The sequence below is a fragment of the Telmatherina bonti genome (assembly GCF_933228915.1).
Source record: "Telmatherina bonti genome assembly, chromosome: 10".
NCBI classification, from domain to species: Eukaryota; Metazoa; Chordata; class Actinopteri; order Atheriniformes; family Telmatherinidae; genus Telmatherina; species Telmatherina bonti.
The window spans coordinates 25546066-25565408 of record NC_136628.1 but is presented as its reverse complement, the minus strand read 5'-3'; the positions used below and the strand labels follow the sequence as shown (position 1 = coordinate 25565408).

Sequence of the window (19343 nt, the reverse complement as noted above, 5' to 3'; positions counted from 1 at the left end):
GCTTTTGAAACAAGACTAAATCTGGCAAGGAAATTTTGAAAGACTTTAGTAAAATAAATAAATGACTAAAGGTGGTTAGCATACTTTACATACAGTTTAATTGCCAAGTTTTCCTCTTGTATCAATTGGTTTAAAGACATGTGCCATTTCGGCAAAGGAAAAGTTTTAGAAAAGTATCAGGCATCTGTTGGGTTTTGCTTTAGTCAATTGTGAGTTCATATCAGTCTTGCCAGGAATAAAATTAACACGTGCAGCACTGTCATTTCATTCATCACCTCTTCTAAAAGCTATTCTTTGTTCTCTACTAACAGACCATTTTTCTTAATCAAATGTTTATCATTTTATGATTTTGTCATGAGAAGTTTACTTTTCTCAGTTTTCAGGAAACAAAATTTTTTCTAGAGTGGCAGACATTTGCTCTATATCTATTTAAAGCATGCTCAAAATTGATTTGTAAGGCATTGTATTTGCATATGACATTAATAACAGTGATTAAAGAAAGGAAAATGCCTAGAAAAGATATTTAATGAGTTGCATCCTCTCTGGGATATCATTCTTTAAAGTGCGAACTTATAGTTTTGAAACTGTTTAGACTTTTTAGATTCACATGCAACATGCAGACAATAAGGAAAATTTTAGAATGACTTGTCTCACTTTAATTACAATCCAGCCTTGTATGAAATTATTATATTATTTGTTACATTTTTTTTTTAGAAACCAGTTAATATAAATGGTCTGATTTTAGCATCAGTAGCACTAAACTGTGGCAGTTGGTCACATCTTTCATTAACAAGTAGAAAGACTAACTGGCTCAGACCACAACCACTTTAAAATATGTGTATGTTAACAAAAACAAAGTGTCTCTGTTGATCTCCCTACTCAAAGTGATGAATTTGGAGCCTTCAGTAGGACAGAATAGAAAATGCAGTTATTAAAAAGGCTAGTCCGTGGTCCACAGAGACTTTACTAAGTTTTGGTTGAATGGCATTTGATGGCAAGTTGCTTCGAGCTGCGAGGAGCTGAAAACTATAGATTTAATTTCAAAGCGACACTTAGCTTCTCTCTTCTACAAAGCAGAACTTTTCCAACCACGACTTCTGTGTTTTACTTTTCAAGATGATGGTTCAACAACAGCAACAGCATCAGCAAGACCATGATCAGGCCACTGCACATATTCTTCCACATATTGCTACTAACATGCAACCTGGATGACTTGGTCACAGTAAGCAGCCCTAAATACAGGAGAGAATGCACTCAGGATACATTCAGCAGTGGTCTGCAACACTCGTGGTCTCATTCTTGCAAGAGTCTGAAAGCAAATATATATTCTGCACAACGATAAAGGATGACTTATTACTCTGACATGACTCCACATGAAGAGTGGAGGATTATTTTTCTCACAGGAGGTGAGAAAAATAATATTCCCACAGGTTAGAAATAGCAGTCTTTCATTTTCAACTAGGAAAATGCATCTTTGTCAACGTTCTCCTCAGTGGCGTGGTTAAGAGATTACAGATACAGCAGCTTCGATGGTTCTCATTGGCTCTTGCAGTCTAGATATTCATAACCTGCTCTGCACAGGGTCTCACTGTTCCTCCACCATTGTTATGCTGATCCTTGACCACATCAACAACAGGGATGCCAGAGAGGCAAATGCTCTGCAGCAATTGGTGGTAAGTGTTGGTGTAGGTTGGATCAGATGGCAACAGATCCAATCGAGCACCCGCACTTTGAAAGATCATCTCATCTCAGCATCATCGCTAATAACTATAAACTTTAGTGTTGCTGCCTCCTGGTGGATTTACAGACCAAAAACTACTTAACACCTTTGATCACTTTTTAAGCCAATGATTCATGAAGTTGTCTGGTTTTGTTTTGAAGGTTTTAAGCTTTTTGTTCGATGAATTTTTCCTGCAGTGGGTAACTGTATCTGTTCAGAGGATCCTGGCAGGTACAAGCAGAGCTGCAACTGAACAGACAAGCTTGGAATAGATTTTTGCAGTCTGCACGCTTTGGCTTCAGCTGGACAAGTAACCAAAGTTTGTGAGTTAACTGACTGCTATTGACGTAGAAGAAGGTGTTCACTGTTCATTCTTATCCTTCAGGGAAACCAGGTGAGGACACGTTCTTCTGCAGATGTTTTTGGTGTATTAGAAACATGCTTGTATCTTATATTTGTGTGTCAGATGCTTACTTTCTTTAAAACTGTATACTCTCTCTCTGTTGTACTCACCACGTTTCTTTGGTCTGTCTTTTTATCGGTTGGTTTTTTTTTCTTAACAAAACTAGAATGACAATTTATCTCATTTCCACACACATCAGCAGTGTAATTGGGAGTGCTACCACTAGGCAGAGCCACAAGACTGTGTTTAATCCAGAAACTTGCATGCAGTTAAAACCTCATGTTTGTTTTTGTCTTGGTGTTCAGGCAATGGAAGAACCATTACTAAATTCCAATTTCATCTTTATGTTGACCTTTTTTTTATATATATAGTTATCAAGACTTATAAGAATTGGGAATTTTTATGTAAGAAGTTTTATTTTCTGTCAAAATTTTCAGTTCTGAATTTCTAAAAACTACATTTAAATGTGTTTTCATAGCTAGGTGAATCATGGGGGGGTGGGGGTGGGTTGCTTTACACTTTGGTAAATTTATAAAGAGCCTTTGAGGTGTAACAGGGATCTGGGAGATGAGAGGCAGCAGAGGTTAGAAGGGGGTCAAAGCAAGAACAGACGGCTGCTGTGGGAGCTCAACGCAGATGGACAATGGGCAGAAAATGTCATCTGTACCAAGAAAATACACAGTTTAATATGCTATATCATACTAAACTGTGGATTTTGGTGGATTGCAGCTAGGAATTGAACAAGTGTTTGTGAATGTGCTTGTTGGGCAGAGAGAGAGAGAACTGGAAGACAGAGGAGAGAGGGGAAAAAATGTTCCACCCCACCCAAGTAAGTCACCGTTCCTCCGTGATTCATTGTAAAAACTGAATTGTAAACATTTAAAAATTTAGATACAAATTTGGGGGGGGGGGTTCTTCAGAACATGTCAGATGGTCAAAATTAGTTTTTCATAATGTTATTATCTGAAATTGAAATCAGCCAGAGGGTTGTTGCCAAAAAAAAAAAAGGCATGCTTGAGAAACTCTTCCTTGTGTTGGACAGAAGGGGGTTTGGAGGAAAGAGAAAACTGGTTTTCCTTTATAAGGTTGAAGGTATTAAAAAGCTGATCATCACATTCCGGTTGATCAAACTTTCCTTTCGGCTTTACTGCATTTCAAATGAATGGTTTACTCTCAGTGGAGATGGCAAAGAGATGAAGAAAGGCTGATTAACAGAAGAACAATTTTCTTTATGGAAGATCCTGAACATCAGGAAACATTTAGGAAGGAAACCTTTCTCACAGGAACTGCTAAACAAAGGTAGGAACAGTGGTTGAAAAACAGCTCAGACGATAAGGTGAGGAGGGTAAACTCTGTCGTTCTTCACTGACTGGAGCATTAATTTGGCTTTGTTGGCAGTGAGATTTGTATCAGGTACTATTATATGTGCAAATCAAAGAAACCAGCCATGGAGAGGAGTTCTCCTGTGGTTTCCATTTCATCTATACTCATTCTGTCTCACATGTGTATACAAAACACAGCTGGGATTCAAGCTAGTGTATATACAACAAAAGATATTTGTAAGAAAACCCCACCATGACTTTTTGTGATTCCAGACCAGTAAAGTGGAGGCTGAAGAGCAACTGGACACCAGTTAAAGCAAAAAGCTAGTTTGCATCTTCATCCTGCCACAATATAAAGAGAAGGCACACATTTGACAGCAAACCAGTGTCCGAGGCAAGACCGCTGAGTACCTAAGTAACCAATACAAGATTACTTGCTTATTCTTGACCCCAACAATAGGCTCAACAATTAAGAATTAATCAATTTCCATGCTACTTTGTGAGCATTTTAATCCTTTAAGCCTGATGGACCTTTATAAGGGCCGAACAAAAAGACAGAAATGACCTCCTACTTTAAAATAAATAATAATAATGAAACACAAAGTGGTGTTTATTTTGAACTTTTGCACAATTTTTAGATGCCAATGTTCACAAAACAAGACCATAAGTGTGTTGTAATGCAAACAGTCATGTACTGAAGATGATCAATGACATCTATGTGCATGGAATCATTGATTATGAAAAAAAAAAAAGGCAATGATGGAAATTTCACATTCCTCCTCTGTTTTATTGCAGTTTACAGCACAGTGATCAACACAACCTTTTTACACAAATGAATACACTCTCTGATTTCCCTTGGCATCCCTAGACATTAAACACATGCCGATGAACCTTATGCTAAAGTTCTGGTGTCTTTTTTTAAAGACATTTTCGCTGAAAACGGATTAAACAACATCCAGTAATCTCCACTCGCTACTCCGTTTCTGAGTTGCAATAATTTTCTAACTGAACTATCAAGCTTTATAGAGTGCTGTCTTAAGCTTTTATATGCCAGCTACATGACTTATTTCATACTTCTGCACTCCACACTGTCCCGCCCAGTTTTGCAATGACAGATGCTTTACCAAAACAAAAACAAAAGAAAAACAAGTCAGTGGGCTGATAATCCACGGAGGCCTGGAAACCACACTTCAGAAGGGTTTTGAGGACTGCTTTTCAATAACTTTTACATTTTTAAATGGAAGAGCTCTCCAGTTCTTCCCTATTAGTTTACACAACACACTTTGTGTGCAAGAGTAGAAGGGAGAGTGCAACTTGAGAAGAATTAAAAAAAAAAAAAAACTAAACAAAAAAAGAAACAAAAAAAAAAAACATTTCCCCATCTGGGCAGCATTACACAGATTCCTCAGAGTTCGATATCTGAAGACGGCAGGGGAAAAACAAGTGAGGCAAGGAAAGAGTGAGGGAGAACGAAGGGAGGGAAAGATGAGGAGTGAGAAACCAGAGGAGGGTGCTGTTCTCTCAGAGGAGGGACGTGGCCTTAACAGCACTTTCATCCATGCCAGAATGGGAAGGAACATAACAACAGAGGAATCTGATGATCCACACACAGCACAGCACATGCGCACAAACTGACGTGTTAAACATTTATGATTGTTGCCATGAAAACCAAACAGATGTGGAACAAAAAAAAACCACAAAAAAAACCCTCCAGCTTATGTCACATCTGCGGAGTGAAATTTCTGCAATGGTGCGAGTTATTTCATCAGCAGTGGAGGACAACCACAAGGAGACAGGCAGACCTGCTGGCAAAAGTCCTCCATAACTCACATCCCATGTGAATCTGCCTCGGCTTGTGGGAGCAAAAGGGAGGGAGTAAATAAAGCAGGGAGGGAAGAAAGGACAGAAAGAAAGAATCTAGTGAGATCTTGTCATGTGAGTACTGCTTCTTTTTTAAATAGCTGTGCAGTGATTATATTTTTATAGTTTCAGGGTCTTAGTAAATGTTTCCAGACTCTCTCAGCTCTCTGTTTCTTCTACTTTTTTTTATCATTTCATTATCCCACAGCATACTTTCCCCTGACTTTTTTTTTTTCTTTCGTTGTGACGTGAACGTGGAGCTCCTGCCCTTGTTTCTTGCAGTATGGTTTAAAATGGTAGAAGAAGGGCTCAAACAAAAGTTTAATTTGCTGTGACCTGTCATGAGCAAGATGGACTGAAGGTGTCAACAAAAGGAGCTGCTGTTTTTCTTTTTTTCCACCTAAGTGCCTGTGCTTTGTCCTCACAGGGTTGGACACAAGGGAAGTAAAGACAGAGGAGAAGGAGATCAAGCTGAGAGAAAGTGATTGACGGGAGACAGGACAAGTTGTCGTGCTGTGTCGCCCAATGAGGCAAAGCTGGATGAGAAGGTGAAACTGCGAGGTGTGTTTGACAGAGGAGGAGGTGGAGCGGCAATTTGAGAGGGAACCACCACTTCAGCAGTCTCCCAACAGTAACAGGACAGGATGAAGTATCAAGCCAGGGTAAGATCTTTGCCATGCTGCGCTTTGTTTTCTTTTTATATACAGAGCTGCTCACTGAGTTGATTTAATGCATTTCTGCATTCTTTGTACTCTTACAATAAAACTTGAGATCCAATCACCCTGGGAGACACCGGAGAGGGAAAAGCATAACTAAACAATGAGTCACATCTTCCCTGTTGTTGAGTCAGTCTATATTTTGGTTTTTGTAGAAGCTGTAACCAAAACTAGCCAAAGAGGATGAATTTGGTATTTTTTTTACACCCAATGCATTACTGGCACATGAGTGGCAAGGAGCCAGCTGTGGGAGCAGACCAGTTCTCCCTGGGATGCAGTGGTAGGGCAAGCCTTATAAGGAAGACAATCTGTATGTAGTCAGCCCAGCAGAGCTTAGTCACTGAGCCTCAAGCCAAGTCCCACTGTTAACCTCCTTGCTGGCTATCACTGCAGCTGCACCTACAAACCCTCAGATTCCAGTAAAGCTCTCTGGTACTCAGAGTCAAATCCCACATTAAGCATTCAGGCTCAGTCTGCCAGATCAGACTCTCTCTGCTCAAACAAGCAGGCCTTAGGTCAGTTCACTGTCAGCAAAGCTGCAGGGATTATATTGTTTTCTGTTTGAATCTCCATCCCAGGTGTGTAGTTTATCAGGCATCTCAACCGCAAAGGTTTCCTAAAAAGTCATTTTCACTTCCCATAAGATTTACCACCCTTTCTTTGCAAACAAAGCCTTCTATTGGCTGAGACTTGTCATTGCTAAAAGTTATTTTGGTCCACATTTTACAGCGATACAATTCCTGGAATTAAAGTACAAAGTCAAACTTGTGACTGGTCAGAGGGAGAGCCTCAACGGTTTGTTTACTGGGATTTTGAGTCATAAGGGGAAGACGAGACTGTTGCTCCAATCTGAATCGCTGCACAAAATCATTATACTTTGTACAAGCTGCCCAGGGGCTGTCAGCACAGCTGCTACGGTAAATTGCAGATTAATTTAAAAGGTATCAAAGATCTATAGAAGATGGCATGAAGATTGCAGGACAGAGCAGCTCAGAGCCTGGGAGAGCTACCCATAATCATCTCCCATGAGATATGCATAAATAAACAGAACATACTGGAGTCTCATAGCAGTCTATTCTAGACAAACACTTTATAGATATTAAGTTTCAACCTCTAAAGCAAGTGTAAATATATATGTGTGCAATCCAAGCCATTCAATTGTGCAAAAAAAAAAAATCTACAGGTTGAGCCTCAATTTCTTATGAGATTAAACCATAAATAATCGTAGATCTTCAGAAATGTCACGATTAGCTGCATACCCAGCAGTCATAACTGGAAGCCTGGCTGAGGTATGAATAAAAAAAAAAAAAGGAAAAATATTTTGGGGGTAATCTGCCCTTTGTTTGACCTCAACATTCCTTACATGTATCCTCTGGAAAATCTGACTGTGAACTGTATTTACTATCTGTGGGAAGCCCACCTGCAAGTGGGAGAACAATACTCTGGAGGTGAAGCAGGGAGGAGGGGCTGCAGTGGAAGTGTCCACTGACTTTCCTTTGCTCTTGGCTCTCTTCCACTGTTGTCCTCATGTTTTTTTTGTTTTTTTTTGTTTTTTTACCACGGATTTTCCTGCATCCAGTTCTCAGAGATAATGACCTTTTAGCTGCATTAAGCAGGCAAACGAGACCCCTGAGAGGCTCTTGCATTCAAGATAAACAGAAGTCCTGTGGAAGTCTAGCCCCTTTGTTCCACTTTCTGCTTGATTTATTTATTTATTTATTTTTTTTTGTGAAGGCAAAACAGAAGGGCTTCTCTCATGATTGAGCCTTTGATACTGAGCAGAGTGCTCTTAGTTTGTTTGGAGTGTAGTGGATTGATTGCACACCACATTGCTTTTCTGGATCATTTTCACCAGTAAGTATTGACTGCTAACGTACTATGTGTGCATGCATTCATTTGTGTGTGTGTGTGTGTGTGAGTTTGTGTGTGTGTGTTTGTGATGTCTTGCTAAAGGGCATATCTGAGAATTCCACGGTTCTGTCTGGTAATTTTGCCCTATCTGCACTTTGATGCTTGTCATCACAGTGCAGTTGACATATACACACATTTTCACAGTGGTCCTGATTAAAACCTAGTCTGGTGATGCAGGAATGTGTGTAATATACATACATTATAATACACTATGTCTCCATTGCAAAATACAGCAGTCTGTCCTCTCTGTTTATTATCTGGATTCCTTAAACGTCTTCGTTGTTTAATGTTGGCAAGGCGCTGTGGAGCTGCTCTAACTTTGTGTGTTTACAGAGCCTGTGAGTCTTGACTCATCTGCCCAGATATTCTGAATGTTTTCCTGATGTTGTTTTACATAAACTGATTATAGTTAGTAAAATGTAATGTGCCAGTTATTCTCATTTGGGGCTGCAGATGGTTGTTTATATCTGACTGAACGTGGCATACGTCAAACAAAAAGGGAGTTTTTGCGCCCCCTGCTGGTTAAAATTGGGTTATTACATCCATCAAAGAGTCAGCATGAAAAAAATTTAATTTTCTCTTTTCATTTAAAATGTGCAGCAGCAGCTCAGGACTGCTACACTTCTATTGCAACATTTACTTTCACTGATACAGTTTTTACCTCACTGTCTACATAGGAAGTGGACGTTGAAGGACGAGTGCGTCTGGTGATGGAGAGTGCCCTGACTGCCCGGGACAGGGTTGGGGTGCAGGACTCTGTCCTGCTGGAAAACTATAACAGCGAGGCAGCCTTCATAGAAAACCTGCGGAGACGCTTTAGAGAAAATCTCATTTATGTAAAGTGGCCAAATATTTTACTTCTCTCCAAAATATTGCAGCTTGTTTTGGCAAACAGTGTTTCAACATGATTTTTCTGCCTCTAATATTTTGCCACAGACATATATTGGCTCAGTGTTGGTGTCTGTGAATCCCTACAAAGAGCTGGAGATTTACTCCAAGCAGCAGATGGAACGTTACAGAGGAGTCAGCTTCTATGAAATATCACCTCACATGTGAGTCATAAAAACACTGTGTCTGTGTCTGTGGAACATCAGAAAACAAAACACTTCATTCAGATTGCTAATCTTGTCTGACCATTAGACCACGCCACCAATACGTAGAAACAAGACAGCTTTTCTCTTCTCCTGAATTTATCTTTAATAAAAAAAGGATTTCCAAGGATTTTTAAGTAAAAGCCCGCTACACAGATATGGAATTACTGTAATATTGGCTTCAGCCAGAAAATCTTCATCTGATGACCTGAGAACCCTGAAAGTGAGCAAATCCATGATGTACTGAAAGACTTATAAAGCTTTTTTGTGCTTTATTAGGAGGATTTTGAAAGTGATTTTATGTTGACCAGGTAGCTGGTGAAGGGACTTTAGTGTTTTTATGGTGAAATCTTTAAATTTCCCTTAACATCTTATCATGCAATCTCAATCCTTATTTGCCATCTAACAAAAAGTCAGAATATTATTCTTAAAAGTATTGTTTGAAACGGGTGAATTTATGATCAGGATTAACCCTTTGAGCTCTGTGCCTATTCTCTTTGGAAATTACATACCCATGATGAAACCTGCAACTCTGCAGCCAGAAGGTCAAAGGTTGAATGCTTTTGAAGTCATTGTAAAAGGAACATTTGTGAGATTTTTAAAGACGTTTAGATATCAGTACATATGCTACTGGGGAAGAATAAATGAAGAAGGCACATAGCACAAACAAAAAGTTTCAGGCTCGCTTAATAAAAAACCCAAGGTTAACAGGATGTGATTATACCTTTGGAATGATGCAGTTAGAGCTCTAAACATCTATCAAACTATAGTACAATATGTATACATTGTCTCTGCAAGGGCCAGCTCTGGTAAAGTGAAACAGAACAAAATTAGAAATCATGGATGTTTCAGGTAAGATCTTCAAAATGGCCACTTTGGCGGTTTGGCACCATCTAGTCTCAACAGTACTCTATTGGGGTACCTTGGGTTTTATAAGGTTACATTTTTAATTAGTCTTGACAAGAAAAATGTACTTTTTTCACTAGTTTATCAATTGTGTGCATGGTATTATGCTGCACAGCATTTCAGTAAATCTTTTTTTTTTTCTTTGTATTTTCCACCAGCTATGCCTTATCAGACAACACTTACCGAGCAATGCGGACAGAGAGGAAGGACCAGTGTATTCTCATTTCTGGTGAGAGTGGAGCAGGTAAAACAGAAGCCTCAAAAAAGATCCTCCTTTACTACGCTGTCACCTGTCCCACTAATGATCACATGGCTGTCCTCGGCGACCGCCTCCTGCAGTCGAACCCTGTCCTGGAGGTAATCTTTAGCTTTATGAGCTGAACAGCCCACATTAACAAAAAAAATACTCATATGATTACTTGCCTACTATCAAGATATCATTAAAGCTGTATACCTCTTTATTTCATGTCATTACACTGATCATTTTGTGGTCATTTTCCCTGTGAAGGCATTCGGTAATGCCAAAACACTGAGGAATGATAACTCCAGTCGCTTTGGAAAGTACATGGATGTTCAGTTTGACTTTTGGGTAAATGTTTTCTTGGACATTTCCTACTTTATAGAAAGATAAAGTACTTAAAATTTTTCTGAGTAAAGTTATGCCACACATATCTTTAACATTTAAACTACTGAGATAATCAGCCAAGTGACTGATTTTTATGTTTCCTCTCCAAGGGAGCACCAGTGGGTGGTCACATCCTCAACTACCTGCTGGAGAAATCCCGTGTTGTTCACCAGAACCACGGCGAAAGAAATTTTCACATCTTCTATCAGCTTTTGGATGGAGGGGATGATGACTTGCTTAAAACACTGGACCTTGAAAGAAAGCCTCAGAACTACCGCTATCTGGTCAAGGTACTCTGTATGTGTGTGGCGCGTTGATGCATTAGTCATTTTAAATGACAAGTCAGTGGAATTGCACAGCTTAGTTGTCATTTTGAGGTTTTTTTTTATATACCCTTAGGGGAACTGTCCTAGAGTCAGCTCCATAAATGACAAGAATAATTGGAAAGTGGTGATGAAGGCCCTGCCTGTGATTGGCTTCACAGAAGAAGAAGTGCAGGTCTGTAAAAAGTCTTGTTTTCTTGTCTTTAGTTTTCTGATTCCTCACATTTAAAATGCAGCATGCAGTAAATGGAGACTGTTGAGGCACTGAATGCAAACTGAGCAATGAGCTGACATCGATGTACTTTATTTAATACATTCCTTGTTTGTAAACGTACATATTTACACAAAAACTAAACATCACATTTCAGGTCATCATGAAAACAGAACATCTGCAGAGATATTTTCTGCTGTTCTTTCTGTCTGACCTTAGAAGTTGCTGAATATCATCGCTGGTGTTCTGCATCTGGGAAACACTGTCTTTGGGGAAGGAGAGGAAGGAGAAACTTACATCACCACTGAGACTCAGCTGTCAAATCTTGCGAAGGTCAGAACAGTCCCACTGATATTGCTGGATGCTCAACTGTGCAGAAAAAAACAGTGTTTGCTGAGAGTGGATGCATTGTTGTTTTGCAGCTGCTGGGTGTTGATGGCTCAGCCCTCAAGGAAGCGCTCACTCACAAGAAACTGACAGCCAAGGGAGAGGAGGTGATCATCCGTTTGCCTGTTTTCTTTAGACTTTCACCTGTTTGCTGCATGATTTGTTTTCTTTAATCTGCATTTTATTTGTCTCATTGCAGATGATCAGCCCACTAAGTTTTGAGCAGGCACTATCTGCTCGCGATGCTTTAGCCAAGGCGGTGTATGGTCGGACCTTCACCTGGTTGGTGGAGAAGATCAATCAGTCACTGGCTCTGAAGGTGACTTAACAGATCCCAAAACAGCTCAGTTGAACTTAAAATTATTTCTATTATTATTATAAATATATGCAATTATTTTGTGTGGCTGCTGCAGTTCTTTACAGCTGATGTGTTGTTTGCATATGCAGGACGAAATCTACCACAGCAGCAAAGGTTCTTCAGTCATAGGGCTTCTAGATATCTATGGTTTTGAGGTCCTACAGCACAACAGGTATGACTTGTGTTTCATTCCACCCTTTCCTACACAGCTTTAACTAATCTTTAACACAGTCTGTGGGGAAATTTATCTTTCAGTTTTTACCTCTTCATTACTTTTCCCATAACTTCCAACATGTATTTGCCCTAATTTCCCTCCAGCTTTGAGCAATTCTGCATCAACTACTGCAACGAAAAGCTCCAGCAGCTCTTTATCGAGCTGACTCTCAGATCTGAGCAGGAGGAGTATGAGACTGAAGGAATTGCTGTGAGTTTGTTTATTGTTTGGGTTGTCAAAACAAATAAGTTCATCTTTGCATATATATACTGTAGATATCCATGCTTACATATAATTTTTGCTGTAAATTGTAGTGGGAGACTGTGCAATACTTTGACAACAAGATCATTTGTGACCTGATAGAGGAGAAGTACAAAGGCATCATCTCCATTCTGGTGTGTATGGCATCTGCTTGGCTCTCTCTATGCTGGCTTTCCTTTTATTACTGTGTGATACTGTGATGTGTTTCAGGATGAGGAATGTCTCAGACCCGGAGAGACTTGCGATGCCTCCTTTTTGGAGAAGCTTGAGGACACAGTGGGCGGCCATCCCCATTTCATCACGTAGGCGTTATGTCATTTCAGTGAATTACTTTAAGTCTACCTATGTTAGTATATCTATATAAAGGGATTGGTGGTGGAGGTCAGATTAGATTATATGTCTGTGTATGGGAAGGTTTATTTTGAAATTTGATGTTAAAATGATTTTGATTTGATATTAAATCACTGTTGTTTCATATAAAACACTTTGTGTTGCTCTTTAAAATAAAAATAAAAAAATAAAAAAAAATAGCCAAGCCCATTTTTATTTGAGTTGTATATGTGTGTTTCCCTCAGGCACAAGCTGGCAAATGGGAAAACTCGCAGGGTAATGAGCAGGGAGGAGTTCAGGCTGCTGCATTATGCTGGAGAGGTCAACTATAATGTCACTGGTAAGATAAGGCTTATTAGACTTAAATAGGCAAACTGAAATTTACTGGAGGATGACTGAAAATCTGCCAATTCATCAAACTATCTCTCTTAGGGTTCCTTGACAAGAACAACGATTCGCTAAACAGAAACCTGAAAGAGGTGAGGATAGTAATAAAACAAAACAGGGTATTACCGCAACTTTAAAACTGCTGCGTGTCTCACTGTTGCTTGAAGGAAGAGGAAAAAGTGGATGTGATGAATTGACATGTGGTTTTGTGGTTTGGTTTCTGTTCAGGTCATGTGCCAGTCAGACAACCAGATAATTAGTCACTGTTTCCGCAGAGAGGAAGTAATTGACCAGAAACGTCCAGAGATGGTGTGAATTTTTCTCTCTCTCTCTCTCTCTCTCTCTCTCTCTCTCTCTCTCTCTCTCTCTCTCTCTCTCTCTCTCTATATATATATATATATATATATATATATATATATATATATATATATATATATATATATATATACATACATACATATATATTTATTCTCCTGTCATTAAAAGCAGAAATCATTAGAAAAATTTCCAACTTTCATGGGTTTTTTTTTTTGTTTTGTTTGTTTGTTTTTTTCTTAAGGCTGCAACTCAGTTTAAAAACAGCCTGATGAAGCTAAAGGAGATCCTCATGTCTAAAGAGCCATCCTATGTGCGCTGTATCAAACCGAATGATGCCAAGCAGCCAGGTATTCTCGCATCTTCTTACATGGATTCAAATGCTAAATAAGCCTTTGAGATAATTACTCTCAGATAAAAGAAGGAATTATAATTATCTTTTACATTCCGAATCAAGAAAAAAAAAGGATAAAAAGAGGTCATTCCTGTTTTAACAATTTATGCAGTGAATGGTCATTCAATCCTGTCAGTGGTGCAACATGAGTTCTGTATTCTGCATGAGGGATTATAAATTTTAATTTCTAAATTCTGTTTTCCATGGAAATTTCTCAGGATTAATTTTTGACTCCTTGCTATGATTCCCTCCCAAGTGTCAGTGGATGTTAGTAATGCTCATCAGTTGTACATTATCAAAGCAAGATGGGGAAACGTTCTTTAAACGTTTATCTTTAAATGGTTTAAATCGGTTAGTTACTCGCAGATCTGTAATAAAACCTGGCAAGGATCCCAGTTTGTTGGGTTTGTTTTCATTTCAGGTAAAAATGGTGCAATTCTCCCATGTAACATTATCAACAATTTCATTTGGTATAAGTTCCGTGAAATGAGAAAATGTTGCCTGCAGGACGCTTTGATGAAGTTCTGGTCCGACACCAGGTGAAATACTTGGGTCTAATGGAGAACTTGAGGGTCAGAAGAGCTGGCTTTGCCTATCGTCGTCGCTTTGAAGCCTTCTTACAGAGGTTATTGACTTCTCTCTCATCTACTTGAAGCTGCTGTTCATTTTTCTTAACCTCTGTTCTTACGGTAATGCACGGTGTAAATGCCTTCAGGTATAAGCCCCTGTGTCCGGAGACGTGGCCCAACTGGCGTGGAAGACTCATAGATGGAGTTTCTACACTGGTCAACCATCTAGGCTACAAGCCAGAGGAGTTCAAACTGGGCAGGTAATCAAAGAACCAATAAAGTTTGACATTTGTGGTCAACCACAACAGAAATTATTGAAAATCTGTATTTAAATGAAAATGTTAATAATTTATAAAAGTTTCTCCGGGAGGCTCAGTTTGTAAAAAAAAAAAAAAAAAAAAAAAAAAAACTGAGGAGGAGTATATAAGACAAACATGGCAGCAAACGGCACTTAGAGCAATATTTCTCTGAATAAAGTTGAAGATTGTTTTTGGGACATTGTCATCTACATATTGGTTTCAGAAGATTCAAAGAATCTAAAGAAATCTTTGCAGGGGGACAAAGCCAAAATCTGAATAGTTGTCTTCCTCATTGCCTTTGGCAGCCACTGCACCAGGATTGATCAACCTGCATCATCATAAGTTGCTTTCTAAAACTTCTTTTAAGGAAGGCTCCACCTATGGCAGCAAGACAAACCTAAACCACATTCTGCACACTTCATAAAGTATGACTTCATCAGGTGCTAAACTAACTCACCTGTAGTCCAGATGTGTCGCCACTGAGAAAACTAAATGGGATATGCAGGAGGAAGAAGCGGCAGAATAGTTGAGCAGCTAAAAAATAGTAAACATGCATCGAGCCGGTGCATTTAAAAAAAAAAAACATAAAATAAAATCAGTTTTTGTGTCACACTTGTCTTGTTTCTGCAGATCAAAGATCTTCATCCGTTTCCCAAAAACTCTCTTCACCACTGAAGATGCACTCGAGGCCAAAAAGCCCGAGACAGGTATGTTACAAGTGATCAGAATAATAAACATGAAATATATTCTATCGCAATAACCAGTTAAATATTACCTTTGTAAGGCAATCTTGCATTTATTTAGGGTGTCAGAGAAGTGCCGGTAATGATAGTTCTTTTATAACTTGTAGTAAAACATCTTCTTATTTCTCATTTAGCCTTGGCCAAAGACATCATTCATTAAAATGCTCTTGTGACTATCAAATAATTCAATTCAATTCAATTCAATTCAATTCAATTCAATTCAATTCAATTCTGTAATCCCTCCATCACACTACCACAACAATCAGATATAATACATAATCTACAAACACATCATTTGGCCATTATAATGAGAAACATTCAAACAGCGGGATGGACACTAAGCCGAAATACTGGACAGTTCTTGTGCCAGCGACCGACACAGTTGGACTTACTGGATAAAAGCAATCATTCATTTTTATCCTCTCTTCCTTGTTTTGCTCCAGCGGTGATCCTCCAGACATCATGGAGAGGCTACAGAGAGAGATCTAAGTACCACCGCATCAGACATGCAGGTGTTCTACCTCTGTCATACTGAATAATACAAAAATGTCTTTAAATAAAGGTTTATCATGTTTATCTTGTACATTTACAATAATTTTAGTCATATTTATGAAAAACAACTGATCATTTTTTTTCCTTAGATATTTTCTTTATATTTATTTTGAATACATTGCGATGCTGGGACTATCTCTTTCAGTCTGTTACATGTACGTGTGTGTGTGTGAAAATGCTTTGTTTTGTGGGTTTTTGGTGGAATATGTCACTTATCCAGCATTTCTTTAAGGTCTAAGTTCATTTCATATTTTCTGTAAACTTCCCTGAGCAAATTTTGGGTTGTTCTTTTTGGTGGAGTTGGTGAAAAATTGTGTTGTTGTTATTATTTGCATACATGTGCATGTGCAGTGATAGTAATCCAGTCGGCATGGCGAGGGATGAAAGCACGCCGGAGAGCTAAAAAGCGTCGCAAGGCTGCTGATCTGATACGCAGGTGACTGTCTGATGCTTAGTCATGTTTTTTATTCTCTCCACTGAACTGTACATTCTTAGTTACTTTCCATCTGTTTCTGTTTTTCTCCTTTCAGATTCATAAAAGGCTTCATCTACCGTCATGAGGAATACTGCCCTGAGAATGAATATTTCCTGGATCATGTTTGCTTCTCCTTCCTGAAAAACCTGAGCAAAAACCTGCCAAAGAGTGTGCTGGACAAATCGTGGCCTACGCCTCCTCCCTCTCTTGTTGAGGTACAAATACGGTTGAGGATCTATCTCTTGTCTGAGAACATTACACACAAGTGTTAATAAGGCTAACGAATGAAAATTATGGACTTGCAACAGGCCTCTGATCACCTGCAGAGGCTCCACATGCAGAACATGGTCGTGAAGTACTGCCGGAGGGTCCAGCCTGAATGGAAGAAGCAGGTAACCAGAATTGCTGAGGACATGTCCATTGTTGCTTTTCAGCTACAAATGCAGTAAATTTAAAAACCCAGCTTTCACTTTTCTTTCTTCTTCTCTTTCCTCTAGCTGATGCAGAAGGTCGTAGCCAGTGAGATCTTCAAAGATCAGAAAGACAGCTACCCTCATAGTGTTGGGAGGTTGTTCTTGGACTCCAGGCTTGGTACATGTTTTCACATCTACTTGGAGCCTTTTTATCAACACTATCACTGACAGACATTTTTAATTGCTTCATACAGAACGCGAGCAAATCAGCCTCAAAGTCCTCCAGACTCTTGGCAATGACAAAGTGCAGGTGGGATGAGTTGGGATTGTTTCGACACTGTGATGGTGATGATAAATGTTGCCTGGCAGTAAATGGCCTCCTTGTTCTTCTCAGTATGGAGTCTCAGTGATTAAGTATGACAGGAGGGGTTTCAAGCCTCGCCCTCGCCAGCTGCTGCTCACAAACACCTTTGCTGTGTTGGTGGACAGGACCAAGATCAAGCAGAAGATTGACTATGCTGCTCTGAGAGGTAAAAAAAAAACCCAATCTGAAGATCAGTTTGAGAAATTTATCATCTGCACCACTTTGTAAAAGTCTTAAACCGACCTTTTTTCTATCTACGCTGCCTAAACATGTAAAAAGGTGCAGGGATTTATATATTGAAACAAATAAATCACTATTTTATTCTTTAACATAGCAGAATCCCTCGTAGTAAAGCTTCCTTGTAATTATTTGAAGCAATCCTCAAGAATAGTCCAGACAAACACTCCGCTGCTCCTCTGTGGATATTTACCTGCTTTTTTGTTATGTTTTCTGTAAAGATCTTCACACACCTAAATATGTTGAGGTCCATGCTTTTAGGGGCATTCACAGTCTATAAGACCTGTCGCTGCTGAATTTCAGTTCAGTTCTTGTGTCACCTGGCATACCTCAGCCTATGCTCCCTGTTTGCCTTCCTTAACAATGGCTTCTCGGTAGCCACATTTCCAATGGTAAACTTGCCTTTGGAAGATGAATTCATCTGAAGGGCCAGCTGCATCTCTCAGGCCTTGTGTTAGGTCTGTATCCATTGGAAAAGTTCAGTATCCAGAGTTCTGCTGGATTTCTGGAGGCTGTTTTAGCATCAGCCACTTCTCTCTATTTTCCTGTAATTTATTTAACCTTGTAATGAAATGCTGCATATCATTACAGGATAGTTTTCTACATGACCTTCTGCCTGTCAAAATGAGTTATCTTTGGCATTTTTTTAAAAATATATAAATAAAGAAAAAAGAACAATGAAAGAACCTAAAGATATAGAATCAGTTTTTCACGGGTTCAGAGGTTCATATTATTGTTTTTTTTTATTTTATTGCTTGTTTTAGATTAAGTATTTACAATCAGCATAATTTATTATAACCCCTGAATCAATTAACTATCTTTTCACATCACCTGAAATCTCCATGGCAACCTTATGATGAATGGGTCTCTAGTTTTGTCATTTGACAAAGCAAATAAAAAAACTCAGAAAAAACAAAAGATTGAGATCATGTTACAACACAGTAGGTGAATACTAGAGTCATGGCAACTTTTCCATCAAAGCATCTATTTCACTGTAAATATGTTCTGTGGATAAATAAGCTCCAGCCAGGATTTCTTTTTGAACAGGCATCTCCGTGAGTGCTCTGAGCGACGGGATGTGTGTCCTGCACATGCCCTGTGAGGATAACAAACAGAAGGTATATCAGGACAGGACTATGTTGTTTACATGTGCTCACCAGGGCGACTCTAAATCCAGTTTTGTCTCCCTCAGGCTGATGCGGTGCTGCACTGCAGCCACGTGATCGAGCTGGTGACTAAACTGGCCGTGATGGCCAGCAAAAGCAGCTATGTCAACATCAACCCGGGCAGGTGAGGCACTTATCTGGCTGGTGCTCTGCTCTGGTGGACTCTGCCAACTCAACCTCGTGTTTGTCTTTCCCATTGTGTTTCCAATGCAGCATTCGGTTTGCTGTGGCTCGGGGCAAGGAAGGAATCATTGATTTCATCAGGGGTTCGGAGCTGAAGGTGGCCAAAGGCAAACGAGGACATCTGTTAGTGGTGAGTCAGCAGCTGTTTTGAATTATGCGGAGGAGACAGCGAGGCAGGGAGAAGGGCTTACATATCAAAAACGTTTTGTCCAGCTGACCATGTTTATTTTGATTTCTCTCTTCAGACTGCCCCTCGGATCAACGCCACATGAAGACAGAGAAAAAAGCGACCACATAAACATAGCTGCCTGGAGGACTGCCATTCAAAAGTTTTCTTGTTTGTTAGCTTGCAGCTGATAGGATGACACCGCAGAATGCAAAAGCATAGCAAAAGTAAGATTTTATTATTCAAAGGTTTTTACAGCAGTTATTGATAACTTTGGATTATTGTTCAAACTTTTAAAAAGAAATCATTACATGAACTCACATTTTCAAAAATGTCCTTATTTTATTGTAAATCATACACAACTGTACTTATCCATCACATACAAGATGTCTGTAAAACACTGTATCTCTCTGTTGCTAGAGATCACAAATAAAACACTTTA

The 19343-nt window shown here is 39.2% G+C and overlaps 1 protein-coding gene across 3 annotated transcripts; it reads left to right on the top strand.

The window, feature by feature from the left end:
- The first annotated feature begins 5297 nt into the window (after positions 1-5297).
- Positions 5298-19343, top strand: LOC306761504 (unconventional myosin-Ic-like). Of its 3 annotated transcripts, XM_079247697.1 has the most exons (33): positions 5298-5380; positions 5733-5967; positions 8610-8768; positions 8869-8984; positions 10088-10286; positions 10438-10518; positions 10665-10844; positions 10954-11052; positions 11308-11421; positions 11511-11582; positions 11675-11794; positions 11923-12005; positions 12152-12257; positions 12362-12442; positions 12519-12610; positions 12884-12978; positions 13071-13117; positions 13254-13334; positions 13585-13690; positions 14242-14359; positions 14450-14563; positions 15233-15309; positions 15789-15857; positions 16249-16333; positions 16428-16587; positions 16681-16764; positions 16870-16963; positions 17040-17095; positions 17180-17315; positions 18434-18504; positions 18579-18676; positions 18766-18865; positions 18981-19343. In XM_079247697.1, the coding sequence occupies exons 2-33, from the start codon at positions 5950-5952 to the stop codon at positions 19005-19007; spliced, it is 3138 nt and encodes a 1045-aa protein (XP_079103823.1). In that variant the 5' UTR covers positions 5298-5380; positions 5733-5949; the 3' UTR covers positions 19008-19343. The 3 variants fall into 3 exon arrangements, with proteins under 3 accessions (XP_079103823.1, XP_079103822.1, XP_079103824.1); XM_079247696.1 differs by lacking the exon at positions 5298-5380 and having other exon boundaries at positions 5507-5967; XM_079247698.1 differs by lacking the exons at positions 5298-5380; positions 5733-5967 and adding an exon at positions 7769-7875.

Excerpts from the sequence above, each read along its gene's own strand:
- LOC306761504 (XM_079247697.1), top strand. Across the intron at positions 16,765-16,869 it reads AGCCTGAATGGAAGAAGCAG|CTGATGCAGAAGGTCGTAGC; the intron begins GTAACCAGAATT and ends TCTTTCCTCTAG. Across the intron at positions 16,964-17,039 it reads GTTCTTGGACTCCAGGCTTG|AACGCGAGCAAATCAGCCTC; the intron begins GTACATGTTTTC and ends TGCTTCATACAG.